We start from the raw sequence: 26,487 nt of genomic DNA, 5'->3' as shown, positions 1-26,487 counted from the left end.
AAATAAATAACTTAATTTTACAATGTATCTTCCAGATATGTTTTACACAGATCATTCATTCATTCCACATTTGTTTTACAGCATCGAAAGAAGCCTGCTATACACACATCTGTGCATTATTATTATTTTAATTATTAGCTTCATAGATGTTTTCATGTCAGTTTTCATAATCATTGTAATTATAATTGTCATGATTGTCTCTCCGTGGCGGGGAAGAATCTGGGTGCAGAGCTTGGGGACCCCTGCGGTCCGCGCAGCGTGGAAGTGCCACTCTCTGGGGTGCCCCCGGATCCCGCGAGCCACGGAACCTAAGGACGCCGACGCGCAGGAGCCGGAGGGCAGACGCTAGCACACCGGACACGGGGACGCCAGAAGCGGCTGGACCAGGAAGTAGGTGTTGCCTGTGGCCGCCCCAGGAGCAAGGACCGGAGCCGAATTCGCGGTGTGGCTGCGGGTGAGCGGCAGGCTGCCAGCCTCACGCCGGGCGGCTCAAAAAAGCGGGAAGCGCGGGCCTTTTTCGGGCTTGTTTCCTGAACGCTGGCCGGCGGCAGACCCGCGGGCTCGGGAGGGGGCCCTGGGCGGGCTCTGCATTCTTGTAGCCTCTTTCCTGGCGGCCGTGACCCTCTCCCCCGGGGCTTGCTGTGGTTGTTCAGGGAGGTGGAGATGGGCCCGCCCTGTGCCTGCAAGGAGCAGGCGCTGTGGTTAATACCTTTCTTCCTCGAACCCTCCCACAGCTCTTTGACGTGAGGTCTGCTGTAGGAACACTCACTGGTAGGGAAACTGAGGCTCAGGGAGGCTGTGCATCCGCCGGGGCCCAGATCGTTTAAAGGCGCCCAGGTTCTCTGACCTGTTATCTGTCAATGAAGTAGGGTACCTTTGTGAACAAATTAGCTGGAATCCAGGGCAATAATTTCTCGCAGAAGTGAAAGGTAAGATGTTCCTCGTCTTGCCTTTTTATCTTCTCACCTTTGGAAACAGGACCTGAGAGGCCAGCCTAACTTGGGCTTGATCGCTAGCCAGTCCTGGGATTTCTTTGCCAAGGTCACCTGACACTAGTGTGAATTGTTCTGAACCTCCGTTTACTCACGGTTTAAAAAAATTACAACGGCTGCCTTATAGGGTTCTTGGCAAGATTGAAGAGTGTTGATAGCTATGGTGTGCCTAGTACAAAGGAGGAGCTTAAGAAAAGGTCGTTTGTTTCCTTCTTTTCCTGATTCTAGAAGTATTTGGTAAAGTTACTGAGGTGGTAGATGCTAGGAATTTTAATGCTATTCAGACTACTGCTAGGCCTCTATTCCCAAACCACATCTGCTTGTTTCTAAGACAGAGACATGAAAGGAAATTTCTAGGTTTACTCTGTCCCCAAAGACACAAATCGTTGGTAGTATTGCTGGTGAGAATTGACAAGGTACTAATAGCTTAACCTGCTACTCCCTTTTTACTTCACTTTCAGTTCTCCTAATTACAGGCCAGTTTGGGGTGCTTGCTGTCAGCACCCTCTCAGCTGTTGCTAATCTCCCTTCTTGAAATAGGAGGACAGGGCTGGGTAGGCTAAGGCAGGAGAATCACTGAAGGCCAAGAGTTTGAGACCAGCCTGGGCAACATAGTGAGACCCCCATCTCTCAAAAAAAAAAAAAATTAGAAATTAGCCAGGCGTGGTGGTGTGCACCTATAGTCCCAGCTACTTGGGAGGTTGAGACGGGAGGATCCCTTGAGCTCAGGAGTTTGAGGCTGTAGTGAGCCATCATTGTGCCACTGCACTCCAGCCTACGTGATAGAGTGAGACCCCATCTCAAAAGAAAAAAAGAGAAGAAACTATTTCTTGTCATTTTTGTATACTTATGCTTTAAAAAAAAAAAAAAGCAAAAACTTAGGTGAATAATAATGTTGGTAAAGCAAAACTGAAAATGATGTATAAATGAAATTTACAGACCATTGCTTTCAGGTTTTGTTCTCATTGATTTCCATTTTGAAATGGGAGATGTGCCTTAATGGAAAAATAGCCACTCTGCCCAGCCTAAAGTCAATATTTATTTTACATGTTCACTCTACATTTTAGAGAGCTAAAAGCATTATTATTATTTACCTTGCAGGTAAAATTATTGTTTTATATATTCAGTCATTCATTCAACCGGTATTTGTTCACCATCTGTTTACCATGAGAATGAACAAAGCAAAACCCCTGTTCTCCTGCCACTTACTTACATTCTAGGAGCTTTAAGACAAGAACCAAATAAGTAGATGGAGGCTGTACCTGGTGTAGTGGTGAGTGCTACAGGAAAGCAAAGCCAGGCTGCTGTTCCATCAGAGTGCTCATAGAGCCATGGCAGGATCAGGCTTGGAGTCCAGGCACTAGAGCTCTGGTCTCTCTGACACCACAGTCCCACTGTAGGCCAGTACGATGGCACACCCGTTAACATCCCTACCTAGGATGCTGGCAGGACTGCCTGGTGCCTGGTGTGTCCTCATTATGTCATACATAATTGCTGCCTACTCTGTGGTGCCGACATGAGAAAATCTGAGGAAACATTTTAGGACAAAACTTCCTACTTTGGAAGAGATGGGAAACTCAAACCCTCACCGACCAATCCCTCTCTGCTGCGGGTTTTCCCTTTTGGCCTCTGGCTTCTCAGGGTGAGAGAAGGGGGAATTTCTAGGTCTAATTTCTAGGTCTCCTTTAAACCTCAGTTTTGGGCCTCTGATTTTGATAGAATGAAAACGTCCACATAACAGAGCAGAGGCCAATCACAAGCACTTCGGTTGTTCATTCATTCACTCAGCAGGCATTTAGTGCATGCTGGGTGCCAGAAATATGGCAGTGAACCTGACAACTGTGGGAGAGACTGCTGGCGCCAGATGCAGAGTAGGGCCGTGAGAGATGCAGCTGGAGCTATCATGGGCCAGGGAGCTCATCTGTAGACAGTGCCGTCATTCCACAAGGTCTCGGCTCTTTCACTCTGGGATGGTTGTGTATTTAGGGGGAACATCCATGTATTTATTTTGAGGAAAAAAGCAAATTGCCATTTTATTTGGGGCAGCTTTCTGGTCAGTATTACTGATTTCATTGTGGTCCTATGATCTCTGAAGTGGAGGACAAGGTTGACAGCCCAAGGCTGACCTTGGGCCTCCTCCCGCACAGCTTGACAAGCAGCAGAAGCCCCTTTAGTGAAGGAGCTTCCTTTGGCATCCTTTCTGAGCATCCGCTTGCCAACCCTCCTCTATTTTTCTGGTTTTATTTTATTTTAAAATCCCCTGTCTTAGTTCTTTTCCCTCAGTCACCTGTGTCCAGATGCTAACTGTAAAAGGTACAGAAGGGATGAGGAGGCCCCCCCAGCCCTAACCTCCAGTCCCTCACACCCCTCCAGGTGACTGCTTTGACTGTTTGTTTTGCATCCTACGCACACATACCGCCTCTTTGTAATCAAGTGCACATGTGTGCATGCATATGCGTGATCACAGATGGCAACACTCTGTACACGCCAGCTTTCTTAGCATAGTTTATCTCAGTGATCCAGTCCACATTAGTGTGTACCAAGCAGATGTTTTCCTTTCTAATGCTGCCGGGTGCTCCACTATAGAGAATGCCATGCTTTTATTTCACCACCTCCTTGTTGACAGACACCAGCTTGTTTCTAATCTTTTATCATGATTAACAATGCTGCAGAGAACCTCCAGTGATGTGGTTCATCACAGGTGCCACCATGCCCAGCCTGAGGCCACTCCAGTGTGCCATGTCCTGCCTCCTGGGGACTCAGGGTCCACGTGGACAGTCTTGCCAGGGCCGACTGTTGGCTCCTGTGACTCTCCCAGGTGACTTCACTCTCCACCTGTCTCGTGGCCCTTGCCCTCCATGGGTCACCACCACACGGGCCCCTTCTAATTCCTGTTTGAGCCTCCCACCCCCTGGGAATTGATTCTTTGACGCCCACTTCCTGCTCTCGTGCATCAGTTCCTGGACCCGACAGAGCACACCCTCTGTGGACCCTCACCTCCCTCTTTACCCAACTCAGAGTCAGGTTCTGTCCTCATAATCTCTCCCCTCAACCCCTGCCCCACTCCCTCTCCCTTCTACTCACCTGGACTCTCCCATCTAACTAACTACAGTGCTTCCTCTGCTGTGGGCCTGCCCGCAGTGTCACCACCTGTCCTCCTCCGTGGACAGCCATACCATGGCTCCTCCACCAAGAGAAGTGTAGCCCTTTCACAGCTCTGCACCACCTGGGTGCTGACTGGCTGTCTCTCTTGCTCCTCCCCATCCCAAGGCCATCACTCCAGCAGTTCCTCCCCCTCCTGCATGCATCTTTTCATTCTCTGCAGGAGCAGTCCCATCAACGGAGAACATGTTGGCACAGCTTCCATCCTAAAACAAAAGGGGACAGTGCACTGGCCTTCTCCCCTCTCCCAGATTTTGTCGAGCTCACCCCATGCAGCTTTCACCTCTATCACTCACCAGATGGCTCCATTAGGGTTACCCAGGGCTCTCAGTTTGCCAGACCCCGTGGTCAGGTCTCAGCTGCCACCTCGCCTGGCCTGTCAGTGTCCCCTATGTGGTGATGACTGCCCTGAAGTGCTCTTTCCTATGGCTTTCGTGACCCTACCCCTCCTGACTCACCCTGCTAGCCCCTCATCTCCCAACCCCCAGCCTGGGCTCCTTCCACATTGCTGCCGCCGCCTCCAGGCCACTCAGGCTGTCCATTGGGCAGGTCACATTTAACACACCTGAAGCCCCGCTTCAGACTGCCAATCCCTTCCTGTCATGCCTAAACCAAACTCATGGGTTGTTCCTTTTTCTTTTTTGTAAAGACAAGGTCTCACTATGTTAGTCAGGCTCGTCTCAAACTCCTGGCCTCAAGTGGTCCTCTTGCCTTGGCCTCCCAAAGCACTAGGATTGCAGGTGTGAGCCCATGGCAGGTGTGAGCCCATGCCCAACCCCTGCCTCACGTCATCTTTGATTCACCTTCCTCTCCCCCTCCCATGTCCCACCCATCCCAGGCCTGCCCAGACTCTGACTTCCCCTCTCAGCCTCCACCACTGCTACCCAGGGCCCAGTCACCCTCTTCTATGTGGCAGCCAGTGAGTTCCCTTTAACACTTGAAGTCAGATCATCCCAGGCCTATGCAAATCCTCTGCTGCCTCCCAGCACCCCTAGAGCAGATCCACATTCTATACCCCTGCTCCCTCCCTCAGCTCCACCAGCCCCCATGACCAGCCACCTCCTCCCCAAGGACTTCACCTTCCCTGCTCCTTCTGCCTGGACTCTTCCCCCAGGTGTCACCCAGCCCTGCCCTTTCCCTCCCCTGCTCCTGTACTACAGCATGAGTTCCAGGAGGACAGGACCTGGTGTTGCTTTGTGCTGTATTCCCTGCACCCAGGACTAGGCCAAGCATGCAGTAGGTGCTTAATACATAACTGGACTAGTAAGTTCATTCCAAGGAGTGGAATTGCTGGGATGTACACTTGTCCTTTGAGAAGGATCCCTGAATTGCTGTACATAGAGGTTGTTCCTATTTAACTTCCCTACACCCTTGTCTGCTGTGTGTGCATCAACTTTGAGTGTCTGCCTATGAGATAAGCACAAGCTCATTGTATTCTGAGTTTCTTCCTTGAGTGTTGTTGAACATGATGTGATACCACAAAGTGCTAATTTCTTCATTATGCAAACAATTCCTAAAATAAGAAAACAACAGTCAAAAAAAGTGGGTAACAAATGGGAATAGACAGCTCACAGAAAAGGAGAGCAAGTGCTTTTAAACTTGCCTCAAGTACTTCTCAGTTTTGAGGTACTTAGGTGGTTGTTTTATTTTATTTTATTTTATTTATTTGTTGAGACAGAGTCTCTGTTGCATAGGCTGGGACGCAATAGCACAATCTTGGCTCACTGCAACCTCCACTTCCTTGGGTTCAAGTGATTCTCCTGCCTCAGCCTCCCAAGTAACTGGGATTACCATCATACCCAGCTAATTTTTTGTATTTTTGTTAGAGATGGAGTTTTGCCGTGTTGGCCAGGCTATTGTTGAACTCCTGACCTCAAGTGATCTGCCCACCTTGGCCTCCCAAAGTATTGGGATTACAGACATGAACCACCATGCCCAGCTAGGTGGTTTTTTTTTTCTTCATGCTGAGATTATTTCATTTAGCCATTTTTTTTTTTTTTTAATGGGGTCTTGCTGTCACCTAAGCCAGAGTGCAGTGGCTGTTCTATCCACAGGTGCAGTCATGGCACACAACAGTCTTGAACTCTGGCCTCAAGTGATCCTCTTGCCTCAGCCTCCTGAGTGGCTGACACTATAGGCATGTGCTACCACACCCAGCTCATGAGATTTATTTTAAAAGCACGTGTTTTTCCTAATATTCTTCTGGTTTCATTATTTCTACTCAAACCTTTGCTAGATCTGGAATCAGTTTTAGTGGGAGTTAGGTAGCAGGAGTCTAATTTTACTTTTTTCCCCAGCAGTTTTCCCAGTTGTCTCAATACAAATCTTTTTTTTCAATACAATGCTGTATTTATAAACATCAGTGCTACATTTATAATGATTAAAAAAAACAAAAAGCGTTCATGTGGTTCTCTTTTACTTGGCCAGCAGGTATTGAATGTCATGTGTCAGTCACAGAAAGCTGTTGCAAAGGCCAACAGTGATTCAGACACAAAGCCTGTCGTGTCCTATTGAAGGGTGAGGTAGTCGCTGATGATGACATGATGTGAATGGGTTAGAATGGAGACTTAGCCCAAGAGCCACAGTCACAGGAGGGCTGACTTATCCTGCCAGTGGTGTTGGGAGACCTCTTTAAAGAAGAGTCAGAACTTGAGCTGGGCCTGTGGGCTGTCCAGCTGCATCCTCCAGCCTGGTGGAGCTTTCCCTCAGGCAGGTGAGCACAGGCACAGAGGCTTCAAATGCATGTTTGCTTTGATGATGGTATTTGATTTAATTTGGCCAGAGCATGGCCTGCAAAGCAAGAGGTGGAGCGGAGTAGGTAGAAGATAGATGTGACAGGGCCCTGATGTCCGCTTGGGGCTGGGCCCACCAGCCAGAGGGTCTCAGGCCCAATCATGGATTGGAAGGACCTGGGGATCCCAGCCTGGTCATCTGCATTTTGTGAAGTGTCCCAGGGCATCCCAGTGCTTACCTGAGGTGGAGGTGCTGCTCTCAGCCACGATGGTTCCTCTCTCCAGGTGAATCCACCTGTAGGTGGAAGAGCCAGTCCAGAGAGGAGGGCCAGGCATCCACCTGCCATGACCCGTCACTGCAGATCCCCAGCCCCCAGCTTCTTCCTGGCATGGATTTAGGAATAAAATTGACCTGATATAATTGGGGCCACTTCACCTTCCCCCACATGGAACCAGATTCCCAGGATCATCTCTGAGCCACTTCAGTTGACCTGGTAGTTTTTTATATCTCAGAGGTCTTCAGATTTCCCTAATTTTTCTTCTTACCTCAGGTTGGTCTTATTTTTCTTTGTTAAAGTTAGTTTCCTTGTAGTGGTATAGGTTCTGTCGACAGCATTAAGTGTCTTTTCTTCTCTTTAGGAGTCAGCATTGATAATAGTGCTGTGCTGCAGAAGAGTGGAGTCTAAACTTTTCGTTGCCAGTGCCCTGAAACTGGAGTGTGAAGGGCTGAGACAAGATGAAGACTGTGCTCATGGTTGCTGAAAAGCCATCCTTGGCGCAGTCAATTGCCAAAATCCTCTCTAGAGGTAGGAGAAACCAGCCCTACGCTTGCTTTCTGGCTTTGGTCTGTAAGCATGGTCATTTATGTGTTGCAGGACACTTCTTTTTCCTAATGTGATTCCACGCTGGCTGGGGTAGATTTGATTCAGTTCAGCAGGTGGTAATGAAGCGTCTCAGTATGTCACTTTGGGGTGCATTTGCTTCCACTTCTGGCATGTGCCAAAGCTGGGGTTCTCAGAAGGCACAAGGCACAGCTTACAGTAAAGCAGAAGGCACAGTCATTATCCAAGTGCTGGGCCTGGCAAGGCTGTTGGTTACGGGTAGCAGAAACCAGCCCTGGAAATAAGGAGACACAGCCAGGACCACACCCCAGTCAAGGTCTGATGAGGCTATGCCCCAGCCATTGTCACCCCTGGGCACTCCCACTGTCCTCTGGACCTCACGTCACTCCAGAGTAGCCAATACACTGAGCTGTGGCCACAGGCACTCCTGAGACACCAGGGAGCTGGAGAGGAAATGTCTGCCACTCACTCCCCACTCTGGTCACTAGGGTGGTTGGTAGGGTGCTGTTTCCTGCCATCTTTGAATTCCCTCCAAATAGAAAGAGTGTTGGATACTGGGTACCCAGAAATGACAGGCCTCTACCTGACCTCCCCTTGGTCCAGTAATTGAGGGAGGAAGAGACCCTAGTTCAGCTGAGAAGGCATGGTCCTCAGGGGACAGGAGGCCCCAAAAATGGTGCCTAGTGCCCAGAAGCTGAAAAAGTATGATTGAGTATGGTCAGTGGAGAGGGTGAGAATTCGATAATTAGAAGGTCCCTGGTAACCTAGAGTAGATCTAGAATCCGTTTTAGTAAATGATGAATAATGTTTCAGTGAAGTGAGGCAAAAATGGAATTGAAGAGTGAAAGTATAAATGTAGAGAAAGAGCCCACCCCTTCCTGCTCCTGGCTCTCGGCAGCCTGGAGCTCTACATCAAGAGTGCATTGTGCTAGGTTGTCGGCAGATGCTGTTTTCCCTGAGTGCCGTCCCATCTCTCAGTGCCCAGTTACCTGCAGAGGTCTGCGGAAGCTGCAGAAACTCATCATTCTGGGGAAGGAAGACTCTGGCCCTCTGAGAGGTGGCATCTGGGCCGGAGTCTCCACAGTGTCTTCAGCTCAGCTGGAGCAGCCAGTCACTTTGTGCTTCCCCACACCCAGGGAGCCTATCCTCACACAAAGGACTGAATGGAGCCTGCTCAGTCCATGAGTACACTGGGACCTTTGCTGGCCAGCCGGTGCGCTTCAAGATGACATCTGTCTGTGGTCACGTGATGACCCTGGATTTCCTGGGTAAGTCCTCCTACCCTCCATTGTACCAAAGGGAGTTCTGCATGGCACTGGCCTGGGTCCAGTTGAAGCCAGGAAATGCCTCTAGGCGGGGAAGTTTGTTCCGACTCCATGAGTCATAAGGCCAGCAGATCATGGAGTGGTGATGAGAGGGTCCCTGAGTGCGCTGCCCAGAACCCAGTCTCTGGACCTCAGCCCTGGGTGCCCATTGTAGTGGCACCCCTTAGCCACTGCCTTCCCTGTGCACCTTCCTGTGTAGATAAAGTGACAGCACCTGTCTTAGGAAGGGCTTGACCTGTGCAGGCATTTGAGAGAAGGCTGCTGCTGTTTCCTACTTGACCATCATCTGTTGGTCATTTGGTGGCTGCCGTCATTCCCATATCATTACTGTTATCACTTACCTTGGAAGGGCCTACATTAGGGACCCGCTGGATGTAGGTGCAGGGCTGTGTGATTGGCAAGAGTCTATTCCAGGCTTCTCCCCCTGCTCTGCTGGCTCACTAGCTGGAGACGGGGGCAATGACAGCCTCTGTGAGTTTCCACTTCTCATAGTGAAATGGATCTCACAGCAATGCCGTCTGCTTCCCAAGGCTGTAAAGATTCAGTGTGACAGTGAGGGCAGAGCACTCAGCACAGGGCCCGGCACACAGCAAAGCCTCAGCCCTAGTTCTTGCTGCTCATTGATGACAGCAATGACAACGATGGTGACTGACTTGTGTGGCTGAGCATTTGGACTCCAAGTTTTATCTTCAGCTGGCAAGTGGGGAGCCAGGATTTGAATTTGGCTCTGTCTGACCTTATTTTCCCAGGATGCAAGAAATGGGGCCTAGGAGTTCAAGACCAGTCTTGGCAACATCGTGAGACCCCTGTCTCTACAAAAAAAAATTCATTTTAAATCAGCCGGCATGGTGGTGTGCACCTGTAGTCTTGGGAGGCTGAGGTGGGAAGATGGATTGAGGCTGGGAGGTCGAGACTGCAGTTAGCCATGATCATATCACTGTACTTGATCCTGGTTGAAAGAGTGAGAGAACCTGTCTCAGAAAAAAAAAAGAAATGGGGCCTAAAAGAAAGCCAGGTGGCTGAGCATGCAAGAACTGGGCCTCTGTAGATGATTAGGTGAATATGCTGAGCATGAGGCTTAAAAAGATGGGTCCTCTAATGGGAATAACTGAGCACATGTGTGCCCCACAGAGTGCTGGGTTCCAGAAACCCAGGTTGGAAGTGCCAGTGAAGGCACCAGTGGTGGGATCCAGTGCTCAGGCAAAGCGAGCCAGTCCAGGAATGGTGCTCCCAACCACAGGGAAAGTCCCAGAAGTGAGACCTGAGCAGCAGCCCTCTGAGAGCTTACTTGGCTCCTATGGTTGGCCGGGGTGTGATGTCAGCTCAGCAGCCAAGCAGAAAGGAGACTGGATGGGAGGGGGTTACCAAAAGCCTGAATCCAGTATCCTGGCTCTGCCTCTGATCATCAGGATGACCCTGGGCAAACTGTTCTCCAGGCTTTCCCCTCTTCATTTGTGGGATGAGACCAACATCCTCCTGGGGTTATGATGGTCTCAGAGGCTGAGCCCCTGTAAACTGAGATGTGATTCAATGTCACTATGACTGGTTTGTAGGAAAATACAACAAGTGGGACAAAGTGGACCCCGCAGAGCTGTTCAGCCAAGCTCCCACAGAAAAGAAAGAAGCTAACCCCAAGCTGAACATGGTGAAGTTCCTGCAGGTGTGTGGGGCTGGCCTGGGCGTGAGCACACCAGGGCCCCCACCCCTCCACAGCTGGCAGTTTCGGATGTCCTTGCCCACCCTTGGTTGAGTCCTAATTCCCCTTGGACAGGGGGGCCTTTGCTAGCTCTTTCTGTGAGTGCCCCCTGCTGGCCCAGGACAGGCGCCTCCGACACACATAAGGCAGTTGCCATTGCCAGCCCTCAGTCCTGGAGAGCAGGTCTTCTGCTTTGAAAATAGCTTGTTTCGGCCAGGTGCGGTGGCTCACGGCTGTAATCCCAGCACTTTAGGAGGTGGGTGGATCTTGAGGTCAGGAGTTCAAGACCATCCTGACCAACATGGTGAAACCCCATCTCTACTAAAAGTACAAAAGTTAGCCGGGTGTGGTGGCACATGCCTGTAATCCCAGCTACTTGGGAGCCCGAGGCAGGAGAATCATTTGATCTAGGAGGCGGAGGTTGCAGTGAGCCAACACTGTGCCATTGCACTCCAGCCTGGGCAACAGAGCAAGACTCCATCTCAAAAAAAAAAGAAAATAGCTTGTTTGGTTGGGGATTTTTTTCCCCCCTTAATTTTAAAACAAATGCATACAGATATGGAAAATTAGAAAGTACAGATAAGTAGAAAGACAAAAAAATTATTTATAATCATACTTCCCAAGACAACTGCTATCATTTAGGGTTATTTCATTTTAACCCTTTTTCTGGGCAGTTTTGGGGTTTGAGATCATGTTGCATTTATATCTATATCTATATCTATATCTATATCTATATCTATATCTATATATATATATATATTTTTTTGGTGGGGGGGATCCAAAAACAGCAGTTATAAACTTAATTGTTTTCTGTTAGCTGAGCCAGCCTCACCACAGCCAGCCCCTTGTCCAGCCCCGGTACCAGTTCTCCTAGCTGAGGTTCAGGGCCTGGGCCCAAGCCCTGTCCTGGATGGGAGCACTGGGGGCAGGCGGCACGAGCCGGGCCTGCAGTGGGTGCCTGTGAACGTGTGCTGTGTGGCAGGTGGAGGGCAGAGGCTGCGACTATATCGTGCTGTGGCTGGACTGTGACAAGGAGGGGGAGAACATCTGCTTTGAGGTGAGTGTGAGGCTCAGTTTGGTCCTCACTTATGGTCTTTCTGACACCATCCCCAAACTGACACCAGCAGTCACATCATTCCTGGGGCCAAAGGAGGGAATACCCTACTGGTTTAAAAACACCTCCTCCCTCCCTTTATTTTGAAATTCCACAGATGCTTTTAACTGCATAGGCTCTACTAAGGGTGGTCAAGTGTTCCTCCACGGCTGGGAATGCACTGTATCAGTGAACATAGGAGGGGCAGAATTGTCTGGGTAGATGCAGGTTTCGGAATGGGGCTGTCTTAGGGCAGCTTGATTTTCAGCATCCTATGCCCAGCGTGACCTCTCAGGGACCTTGGCTTGATGCTGTTTGATTCCCGACCTCAACACTGAGCTCCTTTTGCAGGCCTCACTCTGCTCATCTCCTGCCCTACCCAGGATGCCTCCCGCCTCCAGCCACCTCTGGGAGCCCCGCAGAGAAGCAGGTGGCAGCTCCCTTTGCACACCCCAAGCCCCATGCTTGCCTTGGCCATGGTGCCCTCACAGTGGTTGTGACTGCTGGTCTCACTTGGTGCCCTTCAGGCTGTTGTTCTATATGGGTCATCCCTGTGCTCCTGCACCCCCAGCTCTCACCCAAGGCTCAAGAGCTGGTTCCAGCAAGACAGGGAGCTCAGGCACCTGGTATTACAGTACAGCACCCTCAGCAAATGCAATCACACTGTCCCTTCTCAGATACCCTTTCCTCCCCTGCAGGGTGGATCCTCCCTGGGGGCCTTTGCATCTAGGAGTGGAGAATGGGGGCAGCTCATGGGGCTTTCTCCCTTCAGAAATGAAGCCACTTTTTCCCCGTAAGGAAGCTGTGTGGCCAGTCTCCAGCGGCGACCCTAGTCCCACTGCACGGCCTTCCTAGTGAGTCTCGGCTCTAGGACCTCTGCTGTGCTTTAGCCCAAGCTGCCCCCACCACAAGCTGGCACCACCTGTGGCCTTCCTTCTCTTGCCCATTTCCTTTTCCCTTCATTCTTTTTTCCTTCCCTGTCTTTTCTCCAGTCCTTTAAAATTTCCACCCACCCTTCCAAGCCTTCCCTCCTTCTAGAAGGCAGGGAATTGGGTCACGTGGGATGGATTTGGGGACTAAGAGGTCCCTCATGTACTTGGCAGTAGCGTTTCTTGATTTGGTGGGGATGAAAGTGGAAGATTAGAACAGAGAGGGTGGGAGTGAGAAGGGAGTGTTTTAATGTGTTTTGAGATGGAAGGAAAGGAAGCCACGTGGTGAGGTGTTGTGGAGAACCCAGGGCTTCTGGAAAGCCAAAGGGATAGAGAGGGTCCGGCAGGGGCAGGAGAGGGGGCTGAGCACACGTGCTCTTCCCTGGAAGGAGCCAAGTTTCGCAGTGGGGTGGGGAGCCATGGCAGGGATCTGGGAGGTGGGTCACAGATGGCCACTCCCCACCCCCAGGTTCTTGATGCTGTTCTGCCTGTCATGAACAAGGCTCATGGCAGCGAGAAGACTGTGTTCCGGGCCAAGTTTAGCTCCATCACAGACACAGACATCTGTAATGCCATGGCCTGCCTGGGCGAGCCCGACCACAACGAGGCGCTCTCAGTGGATGCTCGCCAGGAGCTGGACCTGCGCATCGGCTGTGCATTCACCAGGTGCTGGCCACACTCGCTTAGTCCTGGGCACACCCTTACTCTCCCTCAGCCAGAGCCCTGCTTCTACTGGTCCCCCTCAGGGGCCCCCAGGCCTCCCGGAGCCAGGATGAGCAACAGGGGATTTCACCAACCCTGAAGAAGTCTGGGCACAGTGGCTTACACCTGTAATCCCTGTACTTTGGGAGGCCAAGATGGGAGGATTGCTGGAGGTTGGCAGTTTGAGACCAGTCTGGGCAGCATAATGACCCTATCTCTACAAAAAAAAAAAAAATTATTTTTTTTGAGACAGAGTCTTGCTCTGTTGCCTAGGCTAGAGTGGAGTGGCGCAATCTTCGTTCACTATAACCTCTGCCTCCTGGGCTCAAGTGATCCTCCTACCTGAGCCTCCCACTACAAGTGCTACAGGTGTGCACCACCATGCCTGGCTAATTTTTGTGTATTTTGTAGAGACAGGGTTTCACTCTATTGCCCAGCCTGGTCTCAAAGTCCTGAGCTCAAGTGATCCACCCACCTCTGCCTCCCAAAGTGCTGGGATTACAGATGTGAGCCACTGTGCCCAACCTAAAACAAAAAAAAAAATTTTTTTTTGAGACTCACTCTGTCACCCAAGCTGGAGTGCAGTGGCACGATCTCAGTTCACTGCAAACTCTGCCACTTGGGTTCAAGTGATTCTCATGCCTCAGCCTCCCGACTAGCTGGGATTACAGGTGTGTGCCACCACTCCCAGATAATTTTTGTATTTTTAGTAGAGATGGGGTTTCACCATGTTGGCCAGGGTGCTCTCGAACTCCGGACCTCAGGTGATCTGCCTGCCTCAGCCTCCTAAAATGCTGGGGTTAAAGGTGTGAGATACTGTGCTTATCCAAATTTGTTTTTAATTAGATGGGTGTGGTGGTGTGAGCCTGTAGTCCCAGTTATTTGGGAGGCTGAAGTGGGAGGATCACTCGAGCCCAGGAGTTCAAGGCTGTAATGAGCTATGATTCCCCATCAATGTACTCCTGCTAGGCAACACAGCAAGACCCTACTATCTCTATAAAAACAAAAAGGGCCTGAAGAAAATTGTTTGTTTAGCTGACAGAGATCACATAGGCCCTGCTTGATAAAGTATGTTTGTCCATACTATGGAGTCCTGAGGAGAGTGTGCAGTAGAGGGAATAGAATAGAAGGCTTCCTGGCCCGAGACAGTAGAAACCTCTATCTACTCTCTCACTGGCTCTATCACCCATGTATGTACACGAATCTTCCCTAAGGCTGTGCCCACTCTGCTCTCACTGGGTTCTAAGCGGGGACACCACCTGGTGCCATCTCCCTCACGAACCACCCCCGGCTGGACTCACATGGGTGGCCATAATAGTGTCTTGAGTGAATCGGTGACAAAAATATCTTTCTCTCCCCTCCCCCCTACCCTACCACTCCCTCCAGGTTTCAAACTAAATATTTCCAGGGGAAATACGGTGATTTAGACAGCTCTCTCATCTCCTTCGGGCCATGTCAGACTCCAACCCTGGGCTTCTGTGTGGAGAGACATGATAAAATCCAGTCCTTCAAACCAGAGACCTACTGGGTGCTGCAGGCCAAGGTTCCTTGCCTTTCTGCATTCATGCTGGGGCTTTCTGGGATTGGGGCATGGATTCTGAGAATCTTCCATCATCATCAGCCTGCAGGCCCCAGGCTGAGGGCAGAAGTGTGGGCAGCTTTCCTGGAAGTGGTCTGTGATGCCCAGGGCTAAGGGACCCCAGCCTTCATGAGGGCAGTGGGAAGAGACTGGGCCTGTATGTGCTGAATCTAGATAAGTGGGAATGAGTTCAATTCTGGCAGTGTAGGTTGAGGTTACCCCACAGGAAGCAGTGGCTGCAGTGGTCAGGTGCAAGCACTGGACTGAGGCCATTGACTTTCAAACTTTTTAAAATTCCTAGAACCATTTCTTCAACTAAAAGCCTTCGCAGAAGCTCACTGTAAGACTTAATACAGCTAGGCCAGTCACTCATGTCTGTAATCCCAACAACCTGGGAGGCTGAGGCAAGAGGATTGCTTGAGGACAGGAGTCCAAGGGCAGTGAGCTATGATCATGTCACTGCACTCTAGCCCAAGCTACATAGTAAGACCCTGTCTTGGAGCTGCTCTGGCTAACAGGCTTGGGAGCCCCCAAGCCCACGAGGCTTGGGAACCCCATGGTGGCCATACCTAGCACTGGCCAGGCACTGGGAATAGGCAGGGGTGGTGTGAGAGGAAGGGGCTCAGGTGCTTCTTAAGGACACATCAGCCTCAGCTTCGGGCCACCTTCCTGAGACTGGCTGCCTGGTTTCGGGGCTAGGGTGGAGAGGATGGGATGTCAGCTTGCATATCTGCCCACCCCAACAGGTATAGCAGTGAGCCATTAGAGCCAGGGCTATTTTGCTCCCAGACAAGGACCAGCTTCATCTGTCCTGGTTCTTCCTGGTATTGGGCTCACCTGGAGACTTTTTCTTGTGTGTTCACCCTTTATCCTTTTTCCTGCAGGTTAACACTGACAAAGACAGATCTCTCCTTTTGGACTGGGACCGAGTAAGAGTGTTTGACCGGGAGATCGCACAGATGTTTTTAAACATGACAAAGCTGGAGAAGGAAGCCCAGGTGCGTCTGCTCCACCCACACCTATCACAGTTGCCTTGGGTGAGGGTGGGTCTCAGATGGCTCCCACTGGAGGAACAGCCTGTGACCATAGGCCACATCTTTCTCCCCCTTTCTGAAACACAGCCATCTTTTTGGAAAGCAGAATGGTTACTCCCCTATATACTCCTACTAAGATATTTCTGCCCAATGCCACAGTGTACTGCATGGCCACTCCGTACCAGGCGCTGTGTACACCTGTGACCTTGTCAGGCCCCTTCCACTCTCCCCTTTCCTTGTGACCTACCAGGTATTACCCCTGTGTGGCAGGTCTCCATTTCACACAGAGATTCAAGCTAGCAACTGTAGAGGGACCTGTGTGCACATTGATGAACTTGCCCAAGGTCACAGCTAGCAGGGGAGAGGCTGGAGATCCCAATTCAGTCAGCTTGCATGCTTTTATGGGATTATGTTTCTTACTCAGGGTTTCTATGAATCGAAAGGACATGCTGCTTGGTTGTTAGGAAAAGGATGAGGTGACCTGGCTGCGTGGGCTGGGGCACATCTGTGGCTATTGAAGTAAACATGCTACAGGTGTGACAGCTACCAGACCCATTGAGACACAGCCTGGCCTCCTTAGCCGCCTTCTCCTTGTCCTTCTCCGGCCTTCCTTGAGTGCGCTTTTGCCCACCATGCCATTGTCTCAGGCATCTGAGACTTCTAAAGCTGCTCCAGGTTGTCAGCATTGATCACATTCCTGGAGAGACACTGTCGCCACCTCCAGCCCTCACTCCAGGGAGCACAGCCTCCCTGCTGCACATAACAACTGGTCTCCGTGTTAGCACCCACATCTGTCAGTCAGGAATGCAGAAGGCACTGCCCTGACCAGCCTACATGGGGTTGGCAAGGGCAAGGGGCTGGGGTTGAGTTGTTTGGATTGTTTTCGCCGTAGGCAAAACAGAGTTGTCTCTTTGAACAAGCGTTCAGCAGAGGTAGACAGTGGTAGGACCCCAATCAAGCACAGCCCACGGATGCACTTCACTACCTATATGGTGTTTACAAAAATTCCAGAGTAGTTACCAGTACTTAAAAATTAGGAGATTTAACACTAAAATTCTGCCTTCCAGCTTCTCTTGAAAAATCAGAAGAGGTACCAATACTACCAGGCGCAGGCAGCAGCCCTCCCCACAGCAAGGAGCAGCACTGCCCTGGGACGGGCCCCACTTGCCCTCCCTGTAGTCTGGCTGATGCTGACTTCTGTAGGATTTCCATCTGCAACTCTTCTTACTCCTCCTCAGTCTTCCAGGTTTTCTCTTCCCCTAGAAAATTCTCAGGAAAGAATCACTGAGGCCAGGAGTTTGAGACCACCCTGGAACACAAGGAGACCCTGTCTCCAAAAAAAAAAAAAAAAAAATTTAAAAAGTAGCTGGACATAGTGGCACATGCCTGTAATCCTAGCACTTTGAGAGGCTGAGGTGAGACGATCACTTGAGGCCAAGAGTTTAAGACTAGCCTGGATAACATAGCAAGACACTGTCTGTACAAGAAATTGAAAAAATAAAAAATTGGTCAGGTATGATGGTATGTTCCTGTGGTTTCAGCCACTCAGGAGGCTCAGGCAGGAGGATCACTTGACCCAGGAGTTCAAGACTGATGGTACCTGAGGGTAAGCTCTGATGGTATAGCTGCACTCCAGCCTCTTTTTTAAAGAGAATTTTTATTCTTTTACCCTTCCTGGTCCTGAATAAATATTCAATCAAGTCTTTAAACTGTTGAGAAGAAATGAATTGAATTGGAGAAGCAGGGAGACCAAATGAATGAGACCAGACCCTTCGTCCACGTCTTTTTTTTTTTTTTAGAGAATTCCTAAGTCTCATTATCCACACATCTTGGTTTCCTTTATGGTGGTGTCTTCCTCCTCCCCTAAATCACTGACTGTCCTGTCTTCCAGGTGGAGGCCACAAGCAGGAAAGAAAAGGCCAAGCAGAGGCCTCTGGCCCTGAACACCGTGGAGATGTTGCGTGTGGCCAGCTCTTCTCTGGGTACCTAGGGACATTTCTCTAAATTTAGTCTCCAGAAGGCTTCCTAAGGCAGGCTTGTAGAAGCAGGTTCCGCCTGGAGCAGTGAGTGCCCAAGGAGGCAAGGCGGTACCTGAGGTTTCAAGGAGATCTGAGCCTCGTGAGGATTTCACTCCTCCTTAGGTTGTAAAGGTGGTAAAGTTGGCTGCCCCCTGAGGGGACATCCTGATGTTAGAGTCCCTGAGCAGCTATCCCTGGTGAGGGGAGAGGCCTCTACCAGATGTCACCTTCTGGGAACCAGTGTGAACGTCACCTCTTAGCCTTGTCTCCTCAGTAGCGAGGAGGGGGTTGGGCTGGAAAGCTGGTGGTCTCTGGCAGCTGGCAGCCCCTAGGCATTGGTGTCCCCCTGCAGGGAACTATGGGCAGTGTCCTCTCAGAGTGGTGGCACCAGTGTCCTCAGAGGGCAGCAATGCTGGGAGTGGTTGCTAGCTAAGTGCCAGCCTCTGCTGGCCAGGAAGTAGCAGGACGAGCCCCCCTCAGTGGCCCCAGAGTGCCGTGAGGACAGAAACACCTAAGGGCTCAAAATGGGGCTATGTGCTAACTCTGCCATCAGCCAACCCAAGGCATGGTTATGGCTTCGTGGCCAGTGCGTGGGGAGCAGTGCTCTGAAGTCCATGTCTCATCCCCATGGCCACGAGTCCCAAGTGAGTGGCATTTCCCATCAGGCCCCTCCTGGGCCCACCCTCAAAGGTGCAGGATTCAGCCTCAGACAAGGCGGTGTGGCATAGGTGCCCACCTGGCCAGCAGCTCTGCACTCTAGCTGTGCCTGTTCAGAGCCACCCATACCCTCCAGGAGGGGCTGGCCACCTTGAGGGGAGCCAGGGCAGGCACCTGGCTCTCTGAGAGCCTCCTGTCTCACAGGCATGGGACCTCAGCACGCCATGCAGACAGCCGAGCGGCTCTACACGCAAGGCTACATCAGCTACCCACGGACAGAGACCACCCACTACCCTGAGAACTTTGACCTGAAGGGCGCTCTGCGGCAGCAGGCCAACCACCCCTACTGGGCTGACATGGTGAGTTGAACCAGGTCAGCCTCCACATATGCGTGTGTCACTGAGGCCTTAGGACCAGGTCTGGTACTTGAGCCAAACCCAGGCAGGCAGCCAAACCCAGGCAGGCAGCCGAGCCCAGCCACAGACTCTGCTCTGTCTTCTCTGCCTCAGGTGAAGCAGTTGTTAGCAGAAGGTATCAACCGCCCACGGAAAGGCCACGACGCCGGTGACCATCCCCCCATCACCCCCATGAGGTCTGCCACAGAAGCCGAATTAGGTACCCCTCTCACCCCATACCCGCCATGCTTCCAGGAAGGGAAAGGCAAGCTGCGACAGTGAAGGTTGCAGGCCCTGCTGGCAATGTGGGGCTCCTTCAGCCTCTGCCTGCCCTGGCTGTGGCGAGGGGGCAGTCACCTGGAAGACGAGCTTCATTACTGTGGGACCAGGACAGGAATGAAGAGGTGGCAGCAGGTGCAGGTGGCTGTTGCAGGGAGGCGCAGGGGCAGACGCCATAGGGGACATAAATGAAACCAAGGCAGAGAGTGGCAGGTTTCAGCGGTGGGGGGTGGGGGGCGCCTCCTACCTCCTAGCTGGCCTGAGGCAGTACCAGTGGTCCAAGTGCCAGGAGAAGGCAGATGGGGAAGGGAGAGCGGTGCAGGTAGAGACAGAGGCCACTTGTGGACAGTCTGAGTTTGAAGTGATGGTGTCATGTCACGAGACAGTAGAAGGACAGGCCCACACCTGAAGAGCAGTCCTGCCAGAAGCAGGGGCAGGAGGTTGTGCATAGTTAGGGGAGCTGCAGCCATGAAGGAACCACTGAGGCACAGAGGCTGGTGTTCACTTCCTCCACATTTTCTTCTTTTTTTGAGACAGAGTCTTGCTCTGTCACCCAGGCTGGAGTGCAGTGGCCAGATCTCAGCTCACTGCAACCTCTGTCTCCCAGGTTCAAGGAGTTCTCCTGCCTCAGCCTCCTGAGTAGCTGGGATTACAGGTGCCTACCATCACACCCAGCTAATTTCTTTGTATTTTTAGTAGAGACGGGATTTCACCATGTTGGCCAGGCTGGTCTCAAACTCCTGACTTCAAGTGATCCACCCGCCTTAGCCTCCCAAAGTGCTGAGATTACAGTTGTGAGCCACCGCGTCCAGCCTTCCTGCACATTTTCTTTCCTCCTTCCTTGAATTTGCAGTGTGTCCCGCACAGTGGACCTGTAAGCAGGACCTTGCTGCTCAAGCGAGAGTGCTGGGAGCTCCTCATGGCCAGAGCCCTCAGCTGGCTCCCAGCTAACTAGCCCTGGCCTGTTGCAGGGGGTGACGCATGGCGGCTCTATGAGTACATCACCAGACACTTCATCGCCACAGTCAGCCATGACTGCAAGTACCTGCAGAGCACCATCTCCTTCAGGATCGGGCCCGAGCTCTTCACCTGCTCCGGGAAGACCGTCCTCTCACCAGGTCACACTGCGGGCCCAGCTTTCCTCCTCCCCGCCTTCATGGGCAAACAAAAAAAACCATTCTACATCGTGTCTGGGGATGGGAGGCCCAGGGTCTGAGACCTGGGTCCCCCCAGGCTGGAGACCCTGAGTGATGGCACCTGTCTTTCCAGGCTTCACGGAGATCATGCCCTGGCAGAGCGTGCCCCTAGAGGAGAGCTTGCCCACCTGCCAGCGGGGCGACACCTTCACTGTGAGTGAGGTAAAGATGCTGGAGAAACAGACGAGCCCACCTGACTACCTGACAGAGGCTGAGCTCATCACGCTCATGGAGAAGCACGGCATCGGTGGGTACACCTGCCCAGGCCCCAGAGCCAGCTCTGTCTCCAGCACTCAGGCTGAGAGTCTACTCACAAAGCTGCCCAGCCACCCCTGTGTGCCCAGCCCAGCACCCGTCCACGGGCTGATGTCTGGAAACTGATGACCCCGCATGTGGCCAGCCAGGCAGGTCCACAGCAGGCATCCCCTCCCGAGGCCTCCACTCAGGACCTGGCCTTCCCTGTGAAGGCCCAGATGTGCCCTCGTGCACTGTGGGGTGGGCGCACACTGACTAATGCCCACAGGGCTGAAGATTGGCCCAGATGCCAAATGACTCATAGAAATCATTTTGGCCGTCTCCTGAGTCCACACAGCCAGCCTGGTCTGTCCTGAAGTCACATGACAGGGAAATGAGCTCTCACAGGAGCTGCTTCCCGGTGGAGAGAACAGAAATGCCTGTCCAAGGGACAGGGCTCCCCAAAGGGTGACCAGGAAGTTTCTAACCAAGAACAGGCAGCCCAGGGGAGTTTATCAAAGCAAAAATGTAGTCACCAGTGCACATTCCTCACAGGAGAAGTGGCCTCACAAGTTCTCAGGCCTAGGGCTGAGTAAGGTCTCACATGTTGGGGGCCAGCCTCACTGACAGAACCTTCTCCCAGGTGCCACTCGTACTGCTGGGCACTGCCTGTTGCCTGTGGCTCCATCTCCAGCTGCGCCTGACTGATGGGCTTCAGAGGCCTGTGGAATGTCACAGCCACTGTGTCCAGGCTCTGCTCCAGCAGTGGTCATTGAGGTGGACTCTCAGAGAGTGTCTCTCCCCAGGCTAGGGTCCTGGTGACCATGGCAACCTTGGCAGGAGAGCAGAGCTCTGGGCTTGCTCCTCCCAGAGGTCCAGGGCACCTGCCAAGGTCCTGAAATAGCAGCCCTCGGCCCACTGTGGAGTGTGGGCTGTGCTCCGCCTGTGTCCGCTGCCGTCTCCCACTGATGGGATACTGTGGCTCCTGGCAGCCCTATGGTAGCCAGTGAGCCAGACCCAATCACCAGTACAAGTTTGTGACAGTGAAGAGGGCTCTGGTGTTACTTTTCTAAACAGGAGAATGGTCTGAGCCTGTGACTGAGCCCTCAGGAGTGTGTAAAAGGGGCCTAACCAGAGCTGCCACCCAGGTCTGGGGTGAGAATGCAGTGGGCAGGGCACATGCTGTAGAGGAGCCCACACCACACATCATGGCACCCGTCAGACTCAGACGGTGGCAGCACACACCACCCACAGCCTGCCACACCAGGTGCCGAGCTTCGGCAGGCTCCTTAGCCCCTGGAGGCCAGTTTCTTCCCGTGTGAGATTCTCTGCGAGCTGCTTTGGGAAGGTGTGTTTCACCTGCCCATGCTGGTGAGCGTGCAGGGAGCCTAAGCCTCTTTTCTGCCCCTCTGACTGGCACCCACCATAGTCAGAACGCCTCAGCCTCTGCTGCACCCCTCTGCCAGGAAGGCTTTGGGCGGGAGAGTGGAATCCTGGGGACTGGGAGCCTGCCCTGGGTACTGTGACAGGCCTTGCAGAGAGGGAGGAGATGGAAGACAGGAAGTGTCTTTGCAGTGAGCTTGTAAGCACCTCCATGTTCCGGTGGAGGGGGCTCTGGCCCCAGGACCAGGTGGGTGTCACAGGATCCAGGCAGGAGAAGCCAAAGAAGTCACGTTTACCAGGCACAGAATAAGCACTGTGACCTTGGAGAGTTGCTTAACCTCTGAGCCTCTACATAAAGCAGTAGACCCCATGCAGGGAGGGCTGCCCTTGTGCTCTCAAGGCAGAACGTGAAAGGCATGCAGTTGGTGCCCAGCACAGTGCAGTGGGTGCTTAAAGCACAGCCCTCCCTCCTGTGGGTAGCCAGGTGCCGTGAGAGAGCCTGAGCACCAGGGGCCCTGTGGCAGGTGCTATAGCATGTAGTTCAGTGGGGCGTGTCCAGCGTAGACCAGGAACCCTGGGGCCTTGTACGTTGCAGGCACAGATGCCAGCATCCCTGTGCATATCAACAACATCTGCCAGCGCAACTATGTCACTGTGGAGAGCGGGCGCCGGCTCAAACCCACCAACCTCGGCATCGTCCTGGTGCACGGCTACTACAAGATTGGTGAGTCCCTCAGCCCTGCCCCCAGGGTTCACCGGGGATCCCTAGCTTCTTCCTGGGCATTGGCTCTGCCGCTCCCTCCAGACAGGCCCTGCCCTGCAGTGATCCCCCAGCCCCACATGTTCTCCCTCAACACCACTGAAGGGACGCTACCCCAGGACCCGCAGGACCTGCCCAGAGCAGGAGCTGCGTGTTTGAAAGCTGAACGGACATGTGTGAGGGAACCAAAAGGGGAGGCAAAGGTGCCTCAGCTCTATCCTCTGGAGGTTCCCCAGAGGCCAAGAGGAGAGGGAGGAGCACAGAACTGGCCCAAGGACGGCCTGGAGCTCATCTGTGATGAGGTTCTAGCCACTGGCCACTCTGCCTGAGATTTCCAGGTGAGAAGTCAGGAAAGGTCTGGGGGCATAGGAGCCAGCCTGGTACCATCTGAGGCTATGGACTGGTGGGCAGGGCAGAGGCCAGGAAGACAGGCCAGAGCAGGAGGAGTGGGCAGGGCAGTAGCCCCGCCTGGGAGGGGGTGGCATAGCTCTGGGTGTGAGTACTCAGGGCAGCATCTGCCCCCTGCCCACTCACAGATGCAGAGCTGGTGCTCCCGACCATCCGCAGTGCAGTAGAGAAGCAGCTGAACCTGATCGCCCAGGGCAAGGCTGATTACCGCCAGGTCCTGGGCCACACCCTGGATGTGTTCAAGAGGAAGTTCCACTACTTCGTCGACTCCATTGCCGGTAGAGTCTGCCTCTGGCCTGCCCCTCACCAGAGGACCCTCTGTCAGCACAGCCAACATCTGGGGACCCAGGTCCCCACATAAGACCAGCTCCCAGATCTGGGCCCCAGGCCTTTGTAGGTCATGGCAGTGACACCACCTGGCTAGGTTGAAAGAGCAGGTGCATTTACACCACACATGGCCAGGAGCATGCGCTCTGATGCATGGGGCTGCTGCCCTGCCATTCTGCCACGGACAGTAGAAACCAGCGCCTGCAGGGACCCTCTCACACTCAGACCCTTGACCACGTATCGTGGCGCCTTCTGCCAGAGACTATGAGAGAGGTGATTTCTGCACTCTGCTTGCCCACAGGCATGGATGAGTTAATGGAGGTGTCTTTCTCGCCCCTGGCGGCCACAGGCAAGCCCCTGTCACGCTGCGGGAAGTGCCACCGCTTCATGAAGTACATCCAGGTAGGTGCGGGGAGCACTGACTCGGGCAGGCTGCCTCACCCCTGTAGGCTTCAGCTTTATCGTTGGTCACATAGGAATTATATTCTTTGTCCTGATTGTCACAGAAGAATGAGCATAAAGCAACTTGCCAAAAAATACCCAGTGTCCCCGTGACCCCTCAAACACAGCCATTGAGCCACGCAAACACATGGTGCGTTTCTTAACAGCACGCCACTTGCCACTGTGGGCATTGACGTATGCACAGGGATTTCACACTGCCTTTCTGCATGCTTGGGGCAAGGGCCAGAGACTCAGGGTCTTTGCCTGGTAGTGTGTCACAGGTTCTGCATGACAGGTTACATATTGTGTATTATGAGAGGGATTGGGGCAGGGGCCAAGTAGGTGGCCTCAGTGACCCTCACACCCCCTGCCTGGCATTACCGCAGGCCAAGCCAAGCCGCCTGCACTGCTCCCACTGCGACGAGACCTACACACTCCCCCAAAATGGCACCATCAAGCTCTACAAGGAGCTCCGCTGCCCTCTGGACGACTTTGAGCTGGTCCTGTGGTCATCAGGCTCTCGGGGCAAGAGCTACCCACTGTGCCCCTACTGCTACAACCACCCACCCTTCCGAGACATGAAGAAAGGTGAGTGCGGCCGCTCTCTCCTGTCCACAGGCAGCTGCAGTCTCTGTTCAGTGCCATCTCCTGCCTTGCACCAAGCTGGACTCCGAGGGGACCCCTCAACCTGGCCTTTACTGCACTCATTGGCACTGAGACGAGAGACCCTGGATATAGCTGGGACACTGCTCAGGTCTCAGCCAGCCAGTGCCACCATCTCTCTGTGTCAGAATCAAGCAGGCAACCCTGGTCTACTCTCAGGACCTGGGCACAGGTGTGCAGTGCTCCCTCTGGAGCTGAGTGAGCACGAGGACTCACCCAGTGAGCGGGCACCCCCAGTCAGCGTCCACCACTGTCCTCCATCCTCATCCTCATTACTGGAGAAGGGAGAGCATGTGTCCAGGCAGGCAGGTCAGAGAGCACTGAGCCAGACCAGGAACCTGCGGGAGTGAGGTGTCTGCCCACATTCACCGTGGGCTCTGCAGGAAGCCCCCTCAGGCCTCAGTCTGCCCCGAGCTGCTGGGAGAGTGAGGCCCCATCTCCACCCTCCTGCTGCCTCCAGAGCAGCTGACAGGGTGGTCTATGTGGCCCAGTGACATGAGGGTCATGTGGCATTACCAGTAACGAGCTATGGCAGCAAAGCAAAGGGTGGATGGAGTCAGCTGGAACCCACTGGGATGGCGCCAGCAGGGGGCCTCGAGAGTTGAGGAGGTTTCAGATAAGCAGAAAACAGGTAATGGCAGCCAGGAGCCGAAGCATAAGCAAGGCTATTCCCAGGAGCGAGGCCAAGAAGAGTTCCTTCTGCTGGGACGAGGGATCCAGGAGCTTGAGGCATTGGGAGCAGGCCGCAGAGGGCAGGCAGGTGTGGCAAGCGTGCCTCACAGGGCTCCCGTCTTCCACCAGGCATGGGCTGCAATGAATGTACACACCCCTCCTGCCAGCACTCGCTGAGCATGCTGGGCATCGGCCAGTGTGTGGAATGCGAGAATGGGGTGCTGGTGCTGGACCCCACCTCGGGCCCCAAGTGGAAGGTGGCCTGCAACAAGTGCAACGTGGTGGCGCACTGCTTCGAGAACGCCCACCGCGTGCGGGTGTCCGCCGACACCTGCAGTGTCTGTGAGGCCGCCTTGCTTGACGTGGACTTCAACAAGGCCAAGTCCCCACTCCCGGGCGACGAGACACAGCACATGGGCTGTGTCTTCTGTGACCCCGTCTTCCAGGAGCTGGTGGAGCTGAAGCATGCGGCCTCCTGCCACCCGATGCACCGCGGTGGACCAGGGAGGAGGCAGGGTCGAGGGCGGGGCCGGGCCAGAAGGCCCCCTGGGAAGCCCAACCCCAGGCGGCCCAAGGACAAGATGTCAGCCCTGGCCGCCTACTTCGTATGATGGCCCTGCCCTCCCTCACTCAGGCTGCGGTGCTGTGCAGACACCTCATGGCACTTCAAACTATTAAAATGCATTTTGTCTTCTCCTGAGCTGGGAACCCTTTGCTGGTGCAACAATGTCAGAGGGTTACTGTGTCACTGGGCACCTGTGGGGCCCTCCTTCCCTCTCTGAAACCCAATACTCCCTTCAGCCTGCACACACATATCCAGAGTGCTCCCTGCTCTCCCTACACTCTGGCAGTGTAAGCAGGGAGGCCCCAAGCCCGGAGCCCTGGAGAATAGACCAGTCTGCACTCACGCCCCATCTCAGTCTGTGCAGCTGATGGTGGCTCTGTGCACAAGCAGCAGCCCTGATGCC

At 53.2% G+C, this 26,487-nt stretch overlaps 1 protein-coding gene across 5 annotated transcripts; it reads left to right on the top strand.

The window, feature by feature from the left end:
* The first annotated feature begins 368 nt into the window (after positions 1-368).
* TOP3B (DNA topoisomerase III beta) lies at positions 369-26,219 on the top strand. 5 transcript variants are annotated; one of them, XM_012466477.2, is made up of 18 exons: positions 369-454; positions 7,526-7,692; positions 8,865-8,996; positions 10,607-10,713; positions 11,732-11,806; positions 13,241-13,437; positions 14,860-15,016; positions 15,937-16,050; positions 17,978-18,068; positions 18,966-19,120; positions 19,271-19,376; positions 20,407-20,553; positions 20,705-20,878; positions 22,844-22,972; positions 23,545-23,694; positions 24,045-24,145; positions 24,571-24,772; positions 25,649-26,219. In XM_012466477.2, the coding sequence occupies exons 2-18, from the start codon at positions 7,623-7,625 to the stop codon at positions 26,128-26,130; spliced, it is 2,589 nt and encodes an 862-aa protein (XP_012321900.1). In that variant the 5' UTR covers positions 369-454; positions 7,526-7,622; the 3' UTR covers positions 26,131-26,219. The 5 variants fall into 5 exon arrangements, with proteins under 5 accessions (XP_012321900.1, XP_012321902.1, XP_064227972.1 ...); XM_064371902.1 differs by lacking the exon at positions 369-454 and adding an exon at positions 685-929; XM_064371901.1 differs by lacking the exon at positions 369-454 and adding an exon at positions 6,099-6,867.
* The last annotated feature ends 268 nt before the right edge of the window (positions 26,220-26,487 follow it).

This window comes from Aotus nancymaae, unplaced genomic scaffold, assembly GCF_030222135.1.
Source record: "Aotus nancymaae isolate 86718 unplaced genomic scaffold, 86718_ANA_hifiasm-v0.15.2.pri h1tg000210l, whole genome shotgun sequence".
Classification (NCBI taxonomy): domain Eukaryota; kingdom Metazoa; phylum Chordata; class Mammalia; order Primates; family Aotidae; genus Aotus; species Aotus nancymaae.
Note: the sequence above shows the minus strand (reverse complement) of the source record. Positions and strands in the feature narration are given on the sequence as shown.

Excerpts from the sequence above, each read along its gene's own strand:
- TOP3B (XM_012466477.2), top strand. The coding sequence starts at position 7,623 with ATGAAGACTGTGCTCATGGTTGCTGAAAAGCCATCCTTGGCGCAGTCA. Across the intron at positions 16,051-17,977 it reads AGCTGGAGAAGGAAGCCCAG|GTGGAGGCCACAAGCAGGAA; the intron begins GTGCGTCTGCTC and ends CCTGTCTTCCAG. Across the intron at positions 22,973-23,544 it reads GCACGGCTACTACAAGATTG|ATGCAGAGCTGGTGCTCCCG; the intron begins GTGAGTCCCTCA and ends GCCCACTCACAG.